At 38.1% G+C, this 22,624-nt stretch overlaps 1 protein-coding gene across 3 annotated transcripts in view; it reads right to left on the bottom strand.

Annotated features, from left to right (window-relative positions):
• Positions 1-98: 98 nt before the first annotated feature.
• MSL3 (MSL complex subunit 3) overlaps positions 99-22,624 on the bottom strand; it is a 27,888-nt gene continuing 5,362 nt past the window's right edge. For 2 of the 3 annotated variants that reach the window (XM_032226535.1, XM_032226534.1), the window contains exons 2-13: positions 22,584-22,624; positions 21,875-21,970; positions 21,144-21,241; positions 18,066-18,157; positions 16,172-16,294; positions 14,410-14,570; positions 12,814-12,972; positions 12,318-12,580; positions 5,199-5,308; positions 4,761-4,860; positions 4,190-4,274; positions 99-2,072 (exon numbers count right to left, since the gene is read on the bottom strand). The exon at positions 22,584-22,624 is cut by the window's right edge and continues 42 nt beyond it. In XM_032226535.1, the coding sequence (XP_032082426.1) occupies positions 1,973-2,072; positions 4,190-4,274; positions 4,761-4,860; positions 5,199-5,308; positions 12,318-12,580; positions 12,814-12,972; positions 14,410-14,570; positions 16,172-16,294; positions 18,066-18,157; positions 21,144-21,241; positions 21,875-21,876 (1,293 nt within the window). In that variant the 5' untranslated portion in view covers positions 21,877-21,970; positions 22,584-22,624 and the 3' untranslated portion in view covers positions 99-1,972. Of the gene's footprint in view, positions 2,073-4,189; positions 4,275-4,760; positions 4,861-5,198; positions 5,309-7,433; positions 7,436-12,317; positions 12,581-12,813; positions 12,973-14,409; positions 14,571-16,171; positions 16,295-18,065; positions 18,158-21,143; positions 21,242-21,874; positions 21,971-22,583 lie in introns of those variants that run through there. The other variant, XR_004256166.1, reaches the window with a different exon arrangement.

A 22,624-nucleotide genomic window follows, 5' to 3' on the forward strand; every position in this document is an offset into this window, starting at 1 on the left:
AACTCAGTGAATGCTCCTGGTTATTTGTGCCTGATACTATGCATGATTTGGATGCAATAAAATATAGTAGTTAGTATTCAAACATGCTGAAAACAGAATGATAAAAATGTTATTTATTATTCTACATTCATACAACATTAATATTTAATATCTTTAAAACATATTTTACACCAAACTTAATAAATGCTTCACTCACAAGGCTGCAACCCAAAGTCTAAATTTGTTTTAAGATTTAGGACTTATGTCAAAAAAGTAATGCATGCAATCAATCAACCAACACATTTATACTGAATTTAGCACCAAAATAACAGCTCCCAAATTAGAGCTGGTCACACATTTTTAACAGGTGTCCATTCAAAAATTATTTAAGGGTATGAAGATAATTGCACCCATTTATATTAGCATGCTTTTTTAAAAGTTCTCTATGTAACAGCAAGAATTTGGAAGCTGAATGACAGGCATTACAAAGCATAACCTGAGTGTTGAAGACTAGTATCAACAAAATGTTTTTTCTACAATTTCTGTGCTGAGATTTTTCAACATTTGGCTCTGCTTGTTGGAGTTACAGTTATAGTCCATATCATCACAGAGATCACAACTGTTATTCCTATTCTTAACTATTAACTACTTGCGCTTATGCTCTGAATTTCTAAAATAAGACAGTTAGGGTGCCATTACTTATTAGTATTGCTTCATAAGGCTCAATTATCCAATTGGCAGAGTACAATATGAAGTATTCTATTTCAGCAGTCTCCAACCTTTCCAGCTTGCTGGCCCAGTGTGCTTGTGCTTGCGCTTGAAGCTCTATTCCCACGAATGGAGCTTTGCATGAGCACAAGTGCTCTCCCCTCATGCTAATGGAGCTTTGTATGCATACTTGCCTGTCGTTCGCACAAATGGAGTTTCACACATGCACATGCTTGCCCATCTCTCCTGCAGCCCAGTTATGAACAGACTGCAGCCTGGTAATGGGCCTTGACCAGGAATTGGGGACCCACCTTCTAGTTAGCTTGCCTCATGCAATCACATTATATTTGCAATGTATCAGATGAATTGACCATAATAATCCTAGTGAAATTATTGGACTTCTCAAGATGTGCTGTATAAGGCTGGACTAACTGAATGATAGCATAACTCTTCCATATTTATCAACTTCTTCCAGTTTAGAAATCAGTTAGGTTTTGTTAACATGAACAAAATATTCTGATTCTTCTCTTACTTTCAGAAATAAATTCTAGTTGATTTACAAGCAAGAACTATACAATTAAAATAAAACTCAAGTATTTCCAGATCTAAAATTTTGCCAAGTAACTATCACTTCATCATTCTTTCTTCCAAAAAATATGAAGTATATCCTCTTCTTAAATACAAAAAAACCCTAACTCCTAAAGCAATTCAAACAATATATGGGATTTATTAATTCCAATCAAAGCTATTTGGTCACTGTGAAATGGACCTATAGAGAATTAACACTGCTGCCTTGACAGTATCCTCAAGTCCATTCCTCATACTTAAATCACTTGAGATATAAATATACTAACATAGAAGTGGTTTCTTATAGATTTCATGGCAAAAAATCCCAAATATGAACAACCTGCACAATGCAACTGCATTCACTTTTTAAATAGAAATGATGAGAGGTCAGTCTGAAGCAAGGCTATAATAATGTGGAACACAGGATGAATTAGTTCTTTTGAAGTCTGTTTCTAATGCATCCCTTTCTTTTTCTTATTTTATTTGTATGCAGTTCTATGCATTAACAGTCAACGCAGAGCTTCATTTATCTAGCAAGTGCTAGAATGCAACATCAGCATAGCTCTGAAATGAATTTTTCTTTAGGTCAAAAGAACATTGTAGAAAGCCTTTGTGATATTATAATTATATCTTCCAATTTTTCTTGATCTTGAAGTAATGCAATAAAATAGGAGGCATCGAACGGGCCCAGTTTGTACAACTGACTGCACCCACAGTTTCAGTAGATAGCACGTGGATTTTTGGTGCTATAATAGGCCTCGCAGGCTGCTACATAAGCTGACTCTGGAAAGAAGTCATCATGATACTCAGCTAGGAACCTGTAGAAATAAAATATGTATGATTAATTGTTATGTTAAATTATCCAAAATACTCTTAAAATGCTTCTGAAAAGTGCTATAAATTAACCATGTACAAAGAACCCCAGGCCATAGATCTTATAAATTGTTAATTGGGTGTGGTTTCCATTATATCCAACAGAACTTACTTTTGAACTTTGAACAATTGCAAGTAATCCACTGAAATAATTCTGGAAATGCTTTTGTTAAAAAGTAGGATCATTATTTGAACAGATTTTTTATATTTTTTTCTAATTTATGTAATTTATTTGAAACTAAAACAATTAGATAGTATTATAATTGTATTCTTGATTAAATGTTTTTTTCAGCACATGAACTTTAAAATAAAAATCCTAATCCAATACATTAAAAGAATGTTTTGTTTGCGATAGTAATCCAGACTGGAACTTCAGTATATTATCTGCATATTAGTACAGACTAGTGGTCGCAGGCTATTACTGCAAATTATATTACCTAACAATATTTTTTTTCTACAAATATTCCTAAATATTTTTATTAGAAAACTGAGAAAATCAGACATTATGCATTATATGGCATTAATCAGAAGAACTGATTCAGTGCTGCAGAATTAAGATATATTAATTTTGAATGGCAGGTTTATTATTCTATATGAAAAAATAGATCCTAAATATACATCAGTAATGAACCTGCAGGAGGTTATTATTGCATTTGAACTTACAGTATGAACAAAACTATATTCTTTTCACATGAACACCTTCTTTTAAGAAATACAAGAAAAACAATTATCTTTCTAATCTACTGTATATGCAAGCTCTATATACACTGAAATGTCTCTTTAATCATATGTCTGGCACGTACTTTCTGTCAATCTTTTGTACACAATAAAAGTAGTCTTTGTTTACCGACTACCTAGATTGGCAACTGTTCAGAGTTATAAGAGTGATGAAAGGGTAATTTTGTGACCAATGCCCATATTTATCTTTGCAGGCTCTCTCTCTCAATCATGTGTTCATCATTACAATCAGTTACTTGTTTGTGTTGTCCTGGGCCTGGCCCTTTCCTCCCTTTTCTCTGCTTGCAGAGTGGAAAGATTGCCTAAATAAGCTATCTCTTGATGAGCCACTTTTCTCTGCAGCACACTATATCACTACAAAAAGTGCTAATTTGTAATGGTATGTGAAAATAACCTTGAGGGAAGACACGAGATGCTGCCTACAGAATGACAAGAGGAGGAGCTTAATGGTCAGGAAAAGAAATTTAGGAAGGACCCACTCTAATTGACCAGGGTATAAATAGTGAGTGTATGGGGTGGGGGTGGAGGATTTGTACTTTGAATCTTGCAGGATTCTGTTAATTTATCCTTATAATAAAATAGCATTAGTTTATCTGGTTGTTTCTATCTGAGAGCAGTGACATATTCGCAAATTAACAAATTCAGCTTTGTGATCTTAGATTCCTCTGCCAGCTCATATCTGGTGCCTAAAGTTATCAAGCCTTAATCGATTTACACTGAAGGTTTTTGTCTCCCTCCTAAGCAGCTATGAACTAGCATATTCCTCTAGATACATATTCCCCATTGTGTGCCTGCTTACTCTCTTGTAAACCTTTCCTCTCTAATGAACATAAATGCAAACATTAATTCTCTTCTTGCTAATTATCCTATTACCAGGTGAGCATTCCAAAAGGTAGGGAATTGGGGAAAAGAGCTATAAGATTTTTTCCTTTTATTCAGCTTCCTCATGTTCTGGAAACTTTCTCTGACATTTGGGCTCACCTGACTCTTTGGGATCATACCTTATGACGCTGTACAAGCAAAGGACAACTGGAGTAAAATTGCAGCACAGTTTCAGTCAGGTGAGTTTCCCCTTAGCACTGCTTCACTTAATAATCATGTGCCAGTCCTAATTACAGATGCCAAATGAGGATTACTTGTAATATTACAAGAAAAGTATTTTTACAGAAGCTAAAACTTCCTGATTAGAATCTTCTACTGTTCTCATATAGGATGAATAAGCTATCTAACAAATAACTTTCCTATAACTAAAAAGTTTGTTCTGCAAGTTACTAGCTAGTCTTGAATATTTAGGCTTCTAAATTTGCTGTTATACATAGGTTACCTTAGGAACAACTCAAAATGCTTTACTAAAGCTTTTAGATTTTTTTCAGAAAAGCTCATCTTCCCAAGTATCTCTGGAAGCTTTACTGTAAAAACAAAAAGGGAAAAAATGTCAACCTTTCCCATTTGACAGTTTTTCTTTCAATTGAAAGCAATTTACCACTAACACTTCCCCTTATTTGTTAGTTCAACCTTTTTATACTCCATCTTTGTTTCAAGCATTCAGTTATCTTCATCCAATTATCTCTCTCTCCCCCCATAACATCTTAAAGTAATTTAGGCTGACAGTTAATAAGTGGCCTGAGATAACCAATGCTTTCTATAAATTATTATAAAAATTGGAAAGTGAGTTAGATTGAAATATAGTTCTGATTTTTTTAAAAAAAAATCTTCTTAGGAGAGATTTATATTTCTGAATAGATCAGATTACTTACAAGTACCATTGCACATATATACCTGAGTGAACTAAATCCTGCTAGGAATGCAGAATTAATTTCCAATTAAAATTCTCCAATAAATATAGTGTATAAATTAAAGTTATAACAAAAACCACTGTAGTTCATGTAGGTTACCAAACATGCGCAGCAAATGTTGAGATCCATAAATGTAAGAAGGTGGTGGTGGCTGATCGCCTGGAGGATAGCTTTCTGGCATGAGTTTCCATGACAACACCTAAAAATAAAATTAGAATAAACTTTGTCTTCATCTAAATGTAATTTAAAATCATATTAGGATTCTACTAAATATTATCAAAATCTTTATCTTAGTAGTTTAAAATATATAAAACAGAAAACTTCCTAATTTGTACAACTTTCTTCTTTCTGCATCAGAACTAGAACTATTTCCAAAACTGTTTGTTATCCAACATACTTAGAAAGGAAGAGGTTAGTACATATTAAGTTAAAATGATACAAGCTCCATTTCAATAATATCTGGAGGTATGTAGGTTCCTAGTTTAAAGACATTTTGATTCATATCTTGAATCAAAGTCTTGGACCAAAAAAGCTTACCTCATTCAATTCATTATTTCTTCTGCCTTCAAATCCAGCAAATACTGCACTACCCTCTTTGCTAGGGGTTAGCGTAATAGGAGATGACGACCCACTGTGGACAGGAGTTTCTTCAAGAAAAGAGTAGGGCATTATTTTATGCATGGATATATAAAGACAAGTACTCTTATTCAGCTGTTAAGAAGTTCCTTTGACCTTTTTGTGAGTGGATGCTTTAAAACAGTTTATGACTCCTGGAAACTGCTTGGATTCCTCCTTGCAGTTTTCTTGGCAAGATTTTCAGAACTGGTTTGCCAATGTCTTCTTCCTAGCTGAGAAAGTATGTCTGGCTCAAGATCACTTAGCTGGCTTTGTGCCCAAGGTAGAACTATAACTCAGTCTTCTGGTTTCTCCTGGTGCTTTAACTGATGCCCCAAACAGGCTCCTCCACTGACATAGGCAATCTTATTTTTATAACATTTCAATTATATAAATGCATGTGCTAACCACATTAGTATCTTCGACTAATATTCAAAATATATAAAAGTATAATTTCTAATAATATTTTAAATCCCCACGTCACAATTCCTCAAGGAATTATAATATCACTAATATCAAGGAGCTAATAATTATTTGCTCTGAGTGTGTGCTTTTGAATCCGTTTTGGATTCCCGGCAACTGCCTGGACTAGTCCCTGCAATTTTCTTGACAAGATTTTCAGAAGTGGTTTGCCATTTCATTTCCAGGGCTGAGAAAAGTGACTAGCTCAACTCACCTAACTGGTTTCATGTATAAGGCAAACCATTGCTAGTAGCACAAATCAGACAAATTATTTTGCTAAAAAACAAAGTGATAATGGATTCTGCAAAGTTATTAGCATAAAGCAAGTTGTTTCAACTGCTTCTACAAAAAAATCAGACCAGAACTGATGTTTAAAGTAATCTGCTTATGCTAAAATTTAAGAAAAGTTTCTAATATGTAGTCATTCAAAATACATAGAAAATATTGCTCTGCTTTTATTTCTGAGTCATCCTCCTCAAATTCCATTATTTGTGCTAGAACTATTATCATATTTAAGTGAAGACACTTGAAATGCATGTTATTATACAACAAGCATGCTTTTTATCAACTGCAACTGCTATTATTACAACAAAAATCATATCAGGAGAGATCCCCATGACAAATCCAATATGGACTGAATGTAACATACTAAATATTACCCACTCTGAAGCACAAGTTAACCTTTCAAAGCAAGGTGGATAAAAAAATGATTTATTTTTAAAAAAATCAGATTTTAAAATTTAAATCAGATTTTTTAACATTTTTATCAAATTTATTTTAATAAAATGCTTTTGGCATAAAAATCTATCTAAAGATAGTTTTTTATTTATTCTGGTGTGCGCCTGCGCGAGGAAGATGGCTGCCCAAGCTTTTCGCTCTGGCTAGAAGAGAATGATTTTTTCTCAGTTGAGCCTCTTCGGAACGCTAGACACCCTTCAAAGTGGAACTGGCGCGAAAAAGAAATCAAAGCGATCTCGGAGGGGTGATTATTTCTGAGAAATGCTACCTCGGCAGCTGTGGGCGGTCTCCAGCACTGTCAGCCGGCATCGAGCGGCCTTCGGGTGGCCTCCCCCCCACCCCAACGGATGGCGGTTTCCCAATCTGGCAACGAACCCAGTTGAAACCGGGTGGGCGGTTTTTTTTTTTTGCTTGACTGCTTGAGAAACGCTGCCCTGCCGGCCGTGGGCGGTTTTTGGCGGTGTTGAGCGGCCTTTGGGTGGCGCCCCCCCCTCATGGACGGTGATTTACATCTAGCAATGAGCCCGGCTTGAAATTCGAACGGCATTTGGTTGGTCAGCGGGGCTGAGCGGCCTTTGGGCAGCGTCCCCCTCCCACGGACAGTGATTTACAACTAGCAACGAGCCTGGTTTGAATTTCGAATGGCGTTTGGTTGCGGAGGGATGCTTTGCCTGAAGGGCATTAATAGCAAGGCAGTCGTCTTAGCCGAATGAGCTTGAATTTGGAACGCGACAGCCCTCCTTTTGCCAATGAGACGCTGCTGAGCCATACTGCCGCCCAGGAGGGTTGGTGAGTGGTTAACACTGCTGCGCTAGAGATCTGGGCGACTGGCCTCTTGCCGTCGCCGCTGCTGATCCTAGCGCGCTCCCCCCCTTTCCATTGCAGCCCTTTCTGACTTTAGCCATCATTGCTACGGCCCGGCTGCTGCAATCTCAGCTTGTGATCACCGTGGCTGACTTCTGTGTCCGACTTTACTACCATTGCCATTACCATCTGCAATTGCTTCTGGCTTGCCTTCCCCAGACGACACTGCCCCCCCGAACTGTTTCCATCTCTCGGCCGCTCCCACTCTCGCTTTCGTCTCTAGGACAAATTCACTTCCCAGCTTCTTGGTTGTCATGGCCGGCCTCCCGGCTCCCGCTGCTGTTGCCACTGCCATCCGCTGTTACTTTAGGCATGCCTTTTTCAGACGCCTGATTGTTCTCACCTTCCGACCGCCCCCGCCCCTGCCGTCGCCCCCAGGACCACCATTTTGGAGGGAGTTGGGATATTTGAGTCTACCTCTGACCTCGCCGAGAGTTCCGCATACTACTCTGCACCTACAATCTTTGCAGAAAGAGAAAACAGGGGACGAAGAGGATGTGGGCAGGGAGCCTGTCCCCCACCTCCTTCCAACCGACATTAATCCTCTAGTCGCTTCAAACTTTTGGACCTTGCCCTGTTTACTGGACTCAGCAGAGGAGAAGATTAAGAACATAAAGACTCCCTCTCTCACATTAGTACAATCTTCACTCTTTTTATACAAACTTTGTACGAACTTGGCACAGGTGCACACTTTTTAACTTGTATGAGGAGTATATGTGATGTGTATGTGATTGAGTGAATGATCCCACATTTTATTAACATTATTATCATTGTATTTTGTATTTTTAACTGCTACGTGGGGACTGTTTGGTGAGTGGATGTGTATGGATGATAGAACTGGGAGTACAGCCTGGTGCCTCCTCCACTGAGTGCTATTGCAGAAGTGGTAGGGGGCCCACGCCTACCTCCCGTCCTAGAATGATTGATATAAATGGCCTGCCGGAGAGAGCGGAGGCTACGGGAAGGGAAATGGGGTCTACGGGTGCGGGGATGGGCCGGAGCATTATGGTCATGACGGGGAGGGGCAGGTACGGCCGGAACTTCAGGGCTAGCCATTACCGGGGAAGGAGGGTTCGCTACGTCACAGCGATCCCTCCTTTCGGCCCTATTAGTTCCACTCCAGGACCAGATGGCGAGAGTTGTCAGGGCCCTGGTCTCAGGCTGTTGTTGCTAAATGCCAGGTCTGTAGTTCACAAAGCTCCCCTCATCCGGGACCTAATATTAGACGAGGGGGCAGACCTGGCATGTATTACTGAAACCTGGCTGGGCCAGGAGGGAGGAGTCCCCCTCACTGAAATGTGCCCAGAAGGGTTTCAGGTGCTCCATCAGCCGCAACCCCAGGAAAGGGGTGGAGGAGTGGCTGTCATCATCTGAGGGTCATTAGTTCCTTGTAGGATCCCTGCTCCGGAGCTTGTCGGGTGTGAGTCCTTGTTGGTGAAGTTGGACCTTGAGGGTCAAGTGGGCTTGTTGTTAACGTACCTTCCTCCCAACAGCGTTGCAACAGCCCTCCCCTCGCTCCTCGAGTCAGTAGCCAAGCTGGCGGTAGAGTTCCCCAGGCTTATGGTGCTGGGGGATTTCAACCTGCCTTCGCTCGGTGAACGCTCTGATGGGGCGCAGGAGTTCATGGCTTCCATGACAGCAATGGACTTGACCCAAGTAATCCGGGGTCCGACTCACTCAGCGGGTCACATGCTTGACCTCGTATTCCTCTCGGAGCAGTGGAGACGTGATCTAGATTTGAGGGGCATTAAGATCTTGCCCTTGTCATGGTCTGATCACTTCCTACTGAGGCTTGACTTTTGGAGACCAATCCCCCACTGTAGGGAGGAGGAACCGACTAGGTGGTTCCGCCCCAGATGCCTGATGGACCCTATGGGATTTCAGACAGCGCTTGGAGAAATACCTGACACTCTCGTTCACAATCCGGTAGAGTCCTTAGTCGCTGCTTCGAATACAGTGGCGGCGGGGGCTCTAAACTGGATTGCGCCTTTACGGCCTCTCCGAGGTAGTGGATCCAGGAGAGCTCCTTGGTTTACTGAGGAACTCCGGGAGATGAAGCACCAAAAGAGATGCCTAGAGCGCCGCTGGAGGGCCAGTAACTCTGAGTCAGGCCGAGCACTGATGAGAGCCTTTATCAGGACCTATCGCGTGGCAATATGGGCGGCGAAATGTGCGCATTTTGCCACTCTTATTGAATCCGCTGAATCGCGCCCAGTCGCTTGTTTAGAATAGCCTGCTCCCTCTTGAAAGGGAGGGATGCGGACAACCCTTTACAAGGTAGAGCTGAGGAATTTGTTCAGTTTCTAATGGATAAAGTCACTCGGATTTGGACAGATCTGGACTCCAATTGCACGGTACCAGCCGAGGTACCGGGGGAAGGTCTTGAGCGAATTTTATGGAGCGAGTTTCAATTTGTTGCTCCTGAGGAAGTGGACAAGGCCATGGGAGTGGTGAGTGCCTTCACCTGTATACTGGACCCGTGTCCCTCCTGGCTGGTTTCGACCAGCAGGGAGGTGACACGTGGCTGGATCCAGACGATAGTTAACACCTCTCTCCGGGAGGGGGTCCTTCCCGCACCTCCTACAGGATGCGGTGGTGAGACCCCTCCTGAAGAAACCTTCTCTGGATCCAGCCATTTTGAGTAACTACCGTCCAGTCTCCAAACCCCCCCCCCCTTGTAGGGAAGGTTGTTGAGAAAGTGGTGGCCTTTCAACTCCGACGGTCCTTGGATGAAACCGATTATCTGGATTCCTTTCAGTCCGGTTTCAGGCCTGGTTACAGCACGGAAACTGCTTTGGTCGCGCTGATTGATGATCTCTGGCGAGCCAGGGATAGGGGTCACTCCTCTATCCTTGTGCTTCTTGACCTCTCAGTGTCCTTCGATACCATCGACCATGGTATCCTTCTGCGACGGTTGCGGGAGGTGGGAGTGGGAGGCACCGTTCTTCAGTGGTTCTCCTCCTACCTCTCAGACAGGTCACAGTCGGTGTTGGTCAGAGGGCAGAGATCGACCCCTAGGACCCTCAATTACGGGGTGCGGTCCTGTCCCCCCTCCTATTTAACATCTACATGAAGCCACTGGGTGAGCATACGCCGGCACGGGATTAAATATCATCAATATGCGGACGATACACAATTGTATCTGTCCGCCCCGTGCCAACTCAGTGAAGAGGTAGAAGTGATGTGCCAGTGCCTGGAGGCTGTCAGGGTCTGGATGGGAACGAACAAGCTTGCGCTCAATCCCGACAAGACCGAGTGGCTATTGATGCTCCCTCCCAAAGATGGTCCAGCTATTCCATCTCTCAGCCTGGGGGGTGAAATTATACGCCCCTCAGAGAGGGCTCGCAATTTGGGAGTCCTCCTGGATCTGCAGCTGACTCTAGAACATCATCTGTCGGCTGTGACCAGGGGGGGCTTTGCCCAGGTTCGCCTGGTGCACCAATTGCGACCCTATCTGGACCAGGAGGCCCTCGTCACCTCAAGACTGGACTACTGTAACGCACTCTACATGGGGCTGCCCTTGAAGAGTGTTCGAAGACTTCAGCTAGTCCAGAATGCAACCGCGCGAGCGATTGTGGGTGCACCTTGGTACACCCACGTTACACCTATCCTCCGCGAGCTGCACTGGCTGCCCATTGGTCTCCGGACACGTTTCAAGGTGCTAGTCATTATTTTTAAAGCCCTACGTGGTATCGGACCTGGTTACTTGAGAGACCGCCTCCTGCCAGTTACCTCCCAAAGACCTATTAGATCCCACAGACTAGACCTCCTCCGAATTCCATCTGCCAACCAATGTTGGCTGACAACTCCCCGGGGGAGGGCCTTCTCTGTGGCTGCTCCAGCCTTATGGAACGATCTCACCGCTGAGATCCGGACCCTTACTACCCTTCCAGCCTTCCGCAAAGCAACTAAGACCTGGCTGTTCCGGCAGGCCTGGGGCTGTTGAATTATCCAGCCCCATCAGATGTTACGACTGTTGTTGAATTTTAAATTGTTGTTTTTTATTTTTGTACCCCCTTCCCTTCTTATTGTTAGCCGCCCTGAGTCTTCCGGGAATAGGGCGGCATACAAGCCAAATAAATCTAATCTAATCTAATCTATTTAAGATACATTAATAGTTTAGTTAATAATTCAGCATGGAATGAAGCTTAGTTATGTAGCATGAGGCTGTATATTCTGAAATATTTACATTTTGGGTAAACTTATTCAATGAATCAAAGCCCTGCATGCTGAGATAACATGCACTGCATTGATGCATTCACACAATTTCACAGTAACCATGAGATAAATCATAAAACAAAATTCAGGAATATTCCTTTATCCCATTATTTTGCAAATCTATGTACGCTACAAATTATATGATTGTTTGAAGAGAAATGCAACTATACCACCAGGCTCTAAGTGTGAGGAGGAAGGGCAAGCAGTACAAATGAAAGTGAAACCTTCTAAGCAACTTATAAATATAATATTAAAGAGCACCTGTCATTTCAGATCGATCATGGCAGTGCCTGTTTAGTGGGCATCCACTCATCTGCTGCCTGATACATCCCTCACTTTGTTGTGTCACTGCCGCATGACCAGCCATCCTATTAAAGTGAATGGGACTGACAGTGAGTCAACAGCGGGTCAAAGGAGGAGCTTTGGGATGACAGTTGCTCTTTAAAAATTATGATTTAAATTGAGTTGATTTACATCAAGCCTTTTTATTAGTGATTTAAATCATGATTTAAATTGACTTGATTTAAATCAAATCACCCTGTTTCAAAGTCTATTAAAATAGCGATATTGATAATGTATGGCTTTATTATAAAAGCTTAAAGTACATATGCAATGCCTTTGAAAAATGTTCATTATTAGCATTCACATTTATCATTCTCAAAGCTTCACTGAGCTTGTTAAAAGACAACCAATAAACTGAAAACACTTTTACATCATTTTACCTTTTTACATAATCAGTTATCTTAACAAAGAACTCACTTTTTTCAAGATGCAAAAACAATTTTGGCATTGAAGCAGGTGTCTCAATATTCCGCCTTTTTGGCTGTGGAGAAGCGCTGCTTTCTGACAGCCTATCACAGTTGGACGTGTGACGTGTAGAACGCCTTAGAGACTGCAAGATTTCAGGTTCAGTTTTTCTGCGTTTAGGTGTTACAGGTTCTCCTGTTGCAAACTGACTATCTGTGGATTGTGGAGTTGATGGATTCAAAAGAGGTGGGCTTGGAGAAAGCTCTTCTTGATTTCTGATCAAATAAAAAAATATGGTGAACCACGATGTTGAGTAGTTATTGTGGGCCAGTATGCAAGGCCAATAAAGAACATTTTAAATAGTAACAATGTAACTTTAACATTATTGAAATGTCTTCTTTCAGCTTACTAGCTGGCAGTAAAAATTATAGTTTTATGATTACAGGTTTTAAAAAATGCCATTAAAACCATTCTATTTCTTGAAAGGAATGCAAAAAACCAAACCCACCTGTTGGAATTTGCTACACTCTCTTTTATTGGTAGAAAAAATTTGGAGGATGTCACCTTCTTAAACTGTGCTTGCTCATAAGGATACAGTAGAATAAGAGGAAGAGTGAAGTCAAAGGTTATTCTTAGGCCATCCACCATTTCTTTACATAACTCAACACTAGAAAAATAAGATTACAAAAGAAATAGTTACTTTATATAACAAAGTTTATGTAAATATCTGATTTATTTTGAAGAACAAAGTCATAACAATCAGTATTATTTATCAAACTTGTATGCTGCCTTTCTTGCTTAAGGCAACTATTATAATGTCTCATACTGTTTTTGGAATTACTATTACTATTAGCTCAAGTATATATTTGGAGTCAGAATCACTCAATTGAAAACAAGCCAAAAATAATGCTCACACAGCTACAATGGAGTGACAACTTTTTTTAATGTGTTTTTTCCTACATTAAAGAATTGAAAGTTGCTCCCAACAGTATGTGTTAGTTAACCTGAGTACTATATGACCTGATTTTTTTTTCATATTTCCCTTCTAAAGCCTGATTTTTCAGATTAATTAAATAACTTTAAAAATATTCAATAATTTTAAACAAAGTATACTAATGTAATAAAAGTTAAAGAATAAATAATAGTTTAGATTAAAAGAAAAGAGAAAATGCAGTGATTTTGACAGAATTAAAATTTTTGGAAATCGATGAGAGGCTAAGTAAAGAATCTTCCCTAGGATGGAACTCAAAAGTGATGGAATGATTTGTGCTAGAACTGAAAAGAAGGAATATATGTACTCCTTGGCTTCCAATCAGTTTCTTAGCAACCTTTTGAAGTTGTGATATAGTGCCCCCATAAGGTACTTAGACCCAGTTCTGATAGCTATCCCCCCCCCCCGCAAGTCATTTGACCACATTTTGAGTGCTCAGCAACTGACCTGCATTTATAGCTGTTTGCAGCATCTTGTAGTCATGTGAATGCAATTTATGATATATTTGTCAAAAATTGGCCTTTACATCCTGGTTTTGGCAAAAAACACCCCATAGGGAATAATGGGTTCACTTAATAACTGCATATTTGCTTAATGATCATGGATTTGCTTAATGACCACTACAAAGAAGGTTGTAAAATTGGGTCAGTCAGTTGGATGACTCACTTTATGACTGACATGACTTATAACAGTAATCAGCAGAGTCCATTAGAGTCATAAGTCCAAGACTACCTCTAACGAAGAGTATTTTAGAAATATGTGTAAGAATGATAGTGATATGTTAAAGAATGGAACATAAGAAATGCATGTTATGTCAATAAAACGTTGATGAAAAGAAAGTTGTACTACAGTATTATAGAAAATTGAGAATTAGGCAAATGATATAGCTGGAAAAAAGTTAAAATATGAATATAGTTAAATAGCCTTATTAAATGGCTATTTGACTTATTTCAACAGCTATATGAACAGCATTATTGTTTCTTTATACAAAGTGAAGTGAATGCAAAACTATAGGAAATAAATTTATTAAGCTTGCTAATACCTAATTAGTTGAAATTAAGTAAAGCTTTTCATTTTAACACTTAGACATAAAATTAAATAGTGTTTGCTTACTTTTTTTCTGGTGGGATATAATGGAGATTCAAGTTAGTATGTGAAGTCATTTGATGGTGTCGGGATCTCTCATTGGCTGAAAAAGCTGCATTAATGGCAAAATGCTTTACGTATGATTCCAAGATGGTTATTATATTTGTCTGACATGGCAGTTTCACAAGCTAAATTAAAAGAAAACGAATTAATTAATTTACACATTATCTGTTCATACTTTCAAACAAGCACAGTCTTATACAGACAAAATTGATATTTTTAAAAAAAGTTGGATACCCCTCACACACCTTGTGGTCAAACCTATTCTCCACTCTCTTATAACTGGTTTGCTCACTAGCCTACAATCTGGACAAACAAGAATAAACAAGTATGACATCCCACTAGTTTTATTTTTCTCCTTCCCTGTCAAGCCTTGTGTATCTGGCAAGACCAAGAAATCAAGAACAAAGATGTCAATAGGCTATACTTAAAGCCAGGGTGAAATAAATACAGAATTCTATAAACAATGATAGCAATTTTGAAGCTTCATATACTTGTCCATGCAGTCTTTGAGAATTAGACACAATTGAATGGAGAAAAAGAAATTATGGTTGAGTCTCGCCAGAGCAGTTTTTCCTACTTCTCTCAATCATTGCCCTTGAATTGCCTTTTTTGAAATAAACATGGAACTGACTTGACTCTAGCATTCCCACAATTTCTTGTTCCTTAATCATTGTTAAGTCCTTAAAGGGAAATTTAACAAACTCATAGATAACAAATATATCAATGGTTATTACTCTCAGTTCTATTTCCAGGGTAAGAAATGCTTCAAATATCAGTTGCAGGGAAACCACAGCAGGAGACGGATATGTCTTCATTTCCTGTTTGTGAGCTGCCTACAGGCAATTGGTAAGTCCGTTACTGGTTGCCTGTAGAAACCATAAACAAAATGCTAAACTAAGATGGACATTGGCCAGGCCAGAAGGGCCAGTCTTAGGTTTCTATCATTAAAACTCAGAGATCAGAAAGTCAGAAAAGCTGCAATAAGAATAAAATAAAAGGGTGAGTTGTTACATTTAGAATTAAGAAACAAGCTGCCTTAGTGTTTTCACTAAGGAAACTGAGTTTACACTTTTCTCATATAAGTATTAGGACTGTATTTTTTTCAGTTTAGTAGCCTAATTTAAGGCAAGATATAAAGTTTCTTTCTTGTCGATTATATGATTAATAATTAATTAATTATTAATTAATTAAGAATTAATTCAGATAAAAAAGAAATTACTTTAATATATTTAATAAAATAAATTTATTTTTCCTTGACAACATCCAGAATTTTAATGTACCGATGCTACCTCTATGCCACCTCAAGGCTAATATGCGCTCAGGGAAGCTGTGGAATAGAAAAAGCAATCAAAATGGAGAAATAATCTACTTCTTTCAAAGTCAATAAAACAAATTGCTATTAAATTGTATTGTAGAGCACTTTTTCACTAGTTTCCATATTTGCTTGCATAGGTTGTACATTTATATACAGTCATCTGGTATCAAATCCTACTGAACTTAATCAGTCTTGTATGGTCTATATCCCCCTTCCCTTGTTTGAATTGTGAGCCGCCCTGAGTCCCTTACAGGGAAAAGGGCGGCATACAAATGAAATAAAACTTCAAACTTCAAACTTGTAACTGACAAATTGTGCATGTGATTGCACTGTCAAATAATGTTAATTTTTTATACAAGTATGTAATATTACTATATCCAATTATCTTAATTTGCATAAAATGTTTCCTACCCTCTTTCGTCTATTAATATAATAACAATCCTCTTCAAGTTTCTTTTTCAAGATTTCAGGAATTTCAATGTTTATTGCTCTTTCTTCCATCTCTCTTTTAGCATGAGTCTCTTGCTCTTCTTTCTGTATCAATATAATCAACATTTAAAAAAAACTTAAATTTACTTATGCTGTATTAAATATAATAAATTATTAGGAATATTGAAACTATATAATGAGGCATATATAATGTTGCAGATCAAGGCAAAGAGAAACATCCCAAATAGGTTTATTCAAGATAAAAGTCTATTTCTGATCTATAATGGTGTTTTACAAAATCTACTTTCTTTTCAGTCTCTTTCCTAATTATCCTTAGCATGGAATTTGCCTTTTTTACAGCTATGAATCAACATCCTTACTGATCTGCTTACTAGAAGTTCCTAGTTTATTACAGATAATAGCAATCCATTAAAGGACAAGTCCTCTACTCTCCTAAATGCCCCATGACTGCTAAACTTACTGAAATGCCTTTGACAAGAAACTTTATCAAAGTGTTGTTGAAAGTTACTGTATGCAATGGTCATCCCCCTCTAGGTTCTTACTAATAATTTTTTTAAAAATCCTCCAGAAGGTTGGTGAAGCAGGATTCACATTACAAGATCAAAGCCAATTTCCCTTCCAGCACTTCTTGTTCTTTTCTATGTGTTTAATTTTTTTAGTTCTTTTTTTATTAACATTCTAACAATTTGTTTAGAAAAGTTAGCTGATCATCATGCAATTTCCCTATCTCCCTGCATCTCCTTGTCTTTTTAAAGAGCAGATAATATACTTCAATTCAATTCATGAATTATGCAATGGATACCAGTAACCTGATCATTTCTTTTAAGAATTATTGTCTAGATCTAGAGTCATAGATTAGGGTGAGGAAGTTCTGCATCCAGCCCCCAAATCAAAAGTTGTAATAAGTACATATATTCTACAGTGCAAATTTGAACTGATATTAGATAATAAACATTGCTTTATGGACAAAAATGTTCATATATTTATAATTTCAAACTAAAATTTAAGATGTGTTATAGATAATTCTTGACTTACAACCATAATTATCTCAAATTTTGGTTGTAAATTGTTGTGGTCCTAAGTTGAGTTAAGTGACTGGACTTGGTTTAATGACTGTTTTTGTGACACTCATTAACTGAATCACTGTAGTTGTTAAGCAAACCACATAGTTAAGCAAATCATATGATTGGTCGTAAGTTCAAATTCAGTTTATGCAAAAGGCATTTCTGCCATGACTGTAGGATTCTGCAGCTGGCTGTCACGTGACCACAAAACATCGCGAGCCAGTAACATTGAGGACTGTTCATAACTTTGAGTCTATCATAACTCTGAACAATCACTAATCAATTGGTTGTAAGTCAAGGACAACGTGTAGTTCTGACCAGTTTAACAACTTAATATCATATTTTAACCCAAATGTTATAATGTCTCTATATCAGTGGTTCTCAACCTGTGGGTCGGGACCCCTTTGGGGGTCGGACAACCCTTTCACAGGGGTCACCTAAGACCATTGGAAAACACATATTTTTGAAAAAATATGGAAAACATAAAATAATCTTATGGTTGGGGTCACCACAACTGTACTAAAGGGTCGTGGCATTAGGAAGGTTAAGAACCATTGCTCTATATTAACCTGTATTTTTAGTAATATTTGTTAACCTGAACCTGAAAATGTGAAAATGTTTTATAAAATCACATGATTTATTGAGACTTGTTTTATAAAACAAAGGTACTTTTTAACGGCTTCCTTTCTTCCCCACCGGCATCTACATATCTTAGTTATCCACTCTAAAATTAATATTCTTATTCTTTATACTTAAATTGATTTGACAAAATTTACGGTATATAAACATACCATTTCTATCTTTTCATCAATGTCACTTTCTTCACTCTTTAGCTCCTCTTCTGTTCCTTCATCACTATCATCATCAGAAGAACTACTTATAGCTGTTTAAAAAAGAAATGAATTACTTTTCACATTTAATGATTTGTCACAATGTTACATTGTTAAATTTTAAAACCACGACAGCCTATTAACTTTTCCAAGATGTAGAATGTTACGGAATCTGATTTGGTTTCATGGGAGTATTATGTTGGGCACAGTGGTGGGTTTCAAAAATTGTTCAAACCTACTCTGTGGGTGTGGCCTCCTTTGTGGGAGTGGCTTGCTGCCCATGTGACCGGATGGGAGTGGCTTGCCGCCCATGTGACCGGATATGAAGATGCCAATGACACTTGTCAGAACCACCTTAAATTACCTCACACACAGCACTGGCATGCATTAGAATATGATGTAAACTTGTTTTTTAAAAGGCATCTTTGGTTTGCGTTAAAACAACTTCAACAAACGCAATGTTCTGATTGCACCACAAACGCAGTAGTCATCCTTACCTTTCACAGAGGCACTGAGTTTTATAAATATGAGCATGATAGTGTAGAATAATCATATCCAAGGACCAGTGGTGGGTTTCAAAAAATTTTGGAACCTCTTCTGTAGGTGTGGCCTGCTTTCCAGGTCCACTGGTGGAACCTCTTCTAACCGGTTCGGTAGATTTGACGAACCGGTTCTACCGAATAGGTGTGAACTGGTAGGAACCCACCTCTGTTTGGGCACCACTTTATTGTGATCTTGAAGCATTTTTAATGACTAAAGCGTTAGATAGGTAGGGCAAGTTACTTACATCTTGTAAGGTCATTTGAGATTCTTTTGAGCTTGTGGAAGAGACAGAGGAAGCAGATGGGCTCTTCTAGAGCATGAATTCTGCTCCCTGCAAGCTGGATCAATAAACTGTGTGGATGGACAATATGTGGTAAACTTGGGAGATGGTAAACATTTAAGAAAGGGATAATGCCATCGGTCTTGAAAAAAAGTGATTATATAATCATTTCTAAACAGATCATCTCTTGATCCAACCATGCAATAGCCTGGTCAATCTCCAATCTTCTCAATATGGTTTCAGACTTGACATGGAAGGGAAACAGCATTGCACACTCTTGTGAATAATGGTCTATATATGGAGGGAGGGAACTGCATTCCTCCTGGTTTCATTGGCATTTGATACTATCTATCATGCTATCCTACTAGAAAGCCTACAGCATTTAAGCATTGGAAGCAATGTCTTCTATTGGTCCCACTCCTTCTTTAGCAGGTAGCTTCAGTACGGTACATAAAAAAGGTAGTTGTTTCAATATGAAATAACCCAATTTTGATTTCCTTTCACACTACTTACCATCTACAGGAAGTTACTACAGAAGAAATCTGTTAGTTTGGGACTAGATATCATAATATGTGAATATATTGCCTTCCCAGAATATTATGAAAATACTGACCTGTGTCTGGAAAGTTCAAAGCAAGTTCTACAAGACAGAATTCTGTCTATTGTTAAGAAATCTAAGTTTATTTTGGCTTTGATTTGAGCTCCTGATGGGTATAGTGATCCACATCTTAAAAAGCAGGTAATTTGGAATTCTTCTGAATTACAGCTCCAATCAAAGCAACAAATGGAAGACTGGCCACGGTTTGTTTGTTTTTTTGTTAACTCAGGTTAATGCAGAGGGCATAGGCAATGATTTGAAGATCAAGAGGAAGAATCACTCTCTAGGCCACAGATGTCAAACCCGCAGCATCACGTTGCTGTCACATGATGTTTAGCGAAGTTTTTCCCTTTGAGGAGCTGGAGTAGGTGTGGCCTGCGCATGACATATCTGGCCTGCGGGATGCCAGTTTGATACCCCTGATCTAGGCTATGACCAGGAAAGTGGAATGTCATATTATCTGTGGGCCCACTTCCTCCCTCAGGATATTTGCCCATCCACAAGTCAGGACCCCTGTATCAAATGATGTCAATTTATAATGATATGTAGGAATGATCTTGCGAGACAAGAGCAAGAGACATAAACTGGATAATTGGCATATAAAATAGCAATAGAACTTAGATTTAGATACCGCTCCATAGTGCTTTATAGCACTCTCTGAGCAGTTTACAAATGTCAGCATATTGCCCCTAACAATTTGGGTCCTCATTTTATCGACCTTGGAAGGATGAAAGGCTGAGTCTCCCTTGAGTGATCAGGATCTTGGCTGTGGGCAGATTTGCCTGCAATACTGCATTCTAAATACTGCACTACCAGGGCTCAGTCCACAGAAGGGGAATGGAAAGCATTACAGAAGGGATCCTTCCTAGTTTTCCAGAGAGTAAAAGGAAAGATGGGGTTACTGTTTTTTTACATAAGTGGTTTGATGATTATTAGCTACTTAGGCTATATTGTACAAGATGGGCAACCATATAACTTTTATAAATATATAAACATCTTAAGACCTGGCTGTTCTACTGACCATTTGTGAGCTATCTTTTAAATTAATAATCGTTTGTTTTGTTACATGTATCCCCTAGTTTCTGTAAACAAATTTAATTAGTAGGATATATAAATATATAAAGAATAAAAAATAATAAATCTAGGTTATCCATCTGGTATTGTTGACAAATGCCTACATTTGCTGAATATTTTAGTGCTTTGACTCTTTTCCTGAAATATATTTACTTTCAAAACCTGAACTCGGAAGCCTTATGAAAGTTCTTTAAAGAACACTTGATTTAGTAATATATAAAATAACTGACTTAAAAAGAATCCCAGAGTGTACATTTAGTATATTCCTTAGTTATTTTTAATGTATTAGTTAAATTCATTTATCCAAATAGATAATAAAAAGAGAAAACAATCCATAGGTCTATATCTATTTATATTTACAATTTATGTTGTACAATATATGTTACAATTTAAACTACAACTATCTTAATCAACATTTCATTTAAGTTGCAAGTACCCATGGAAGAGAACATAACCATTTTCCTATTTATTAAGTATAATAATATTTAATTATTATATACAATTTTAATTAGATAGCGCAAGCATTCTCTATAAGCCAACTTACAATTTTCACTAGTCTTTTCATTCTCTTCAGTAGGAAGGACCTTCAGTACAGAATCAACACCTGGCAATCTGCAACGCCCTTTCTTTCCTTTTCTTCTCCTAAAAAAGATTGAACATAGGTTACCATGTAGCTAACATGACTGTTAGCAGTAAAAGTAAAAATGAGCACTGAGAAAAGGGGACATATTTGTGTCTTTCTCTGAACATAAAAATATAGTTTTCCAATATGCAAGAGTCAATTCATACACAATACAGATTAGTGACGTATCTTCTTTTTCCCTCTCCATAGCTTACCACTGATCAGAGCCTAGTTTACTTTTGTCTAATAATCTATCATGTTATCTAAGCCAAAATAAAACCTATTTTAAGAATTAATAACAATAAATCAGCAGGCTAAATCAGCAAGTAATTCCTTTTTCCATAAGAACAGGAAAAAGGAAAACCTATCTTGTTTTTCTACCTGCTACTAATAAGCATTCTCCTCATTTTATAAAACTCCTAATCAGAACTGATTTTCCTGGCATTATATCATATGTGAACTTATAAGGGCACCAAATATTTTACAGTACAAAATATTGCATGCTTTAAAAAATGGGAAAAATCATCTGCACATATAGAATAGCTACATCAAATATCCAGAATTAAAGACACTGCAGCTGGTACGGAAATTAAGTCTTCTGAAAATGACTTAAACTATTTCAAAAAAATGTGTTAACCATATTTGATCCTTACATGCGAGCAACAGCTTTTCTTGCCAATTTGCGCTGTAATCTGCGGTTTTCATCAGTGTCACGAAGTACATGATCTTCAGCTGCCCATCTGTCCCAACTAAGTAGTTTAAAAAAAAATAAAATCAATAATAAAATATTTTATTATAGAAGATGTCTGCCAATCTTATTGAATGTATCAGATAAACAGCAAATGAATTTGAACGTTACCATGCATATATCTCCTAAACTCCCAACTAATCTTAAGTGGCACTCTGTATGAGTAGGTAAAATACATTTATTCCATTAATACAGGTAGTCCTTGATTGTTATTATTTAAACAATGATGCTACTATACAAATGGCATAAATCATCTGGGGATTTTGTAAAGTTAAGATAAAATTAACAGAATTGCTTTATTCCAATTATGTAATGCCATCTAGGGGGATGTTAAGATGGAAATTTGATTTGCGTGTAAAATCTGCTGAATCAAGATTTCAAATGACTTAAAATTAAAGACAGAAATATGCTGGCAATCAGGGTACTATGCAGCTTACTATGCAGATTAACTACCAAGGACTTGTGATTTAGCAGCACTTTGTACCAGCAGAAGCTTCCAAATCATTTTTAAAGTCAATAGGGACATATTAGAGTCCAAGCTTCATCTAGAGTAGTATGGATCATATCTGAATTACTAATTGTCTCCTAAATTTTTTAAATTTAAATTTGCTCACCTTCTATTCCAACCATTAAAATGGATCAGATATTCTGGGAC

This window comes from Thamnophis elegans, chromosome 11 (assembly GCF_009769535.1).
Source record: "Thamnophis elegans isolate rThaEle1 chromosome 11, rThaEle1.pri, whole genome shotgun sequence".
NCBI lineage: Eukaryota > Metazoa > Chordata > Lepidosauria > Squamata > Colubridae > Thamnophis > Thamnophis elegans.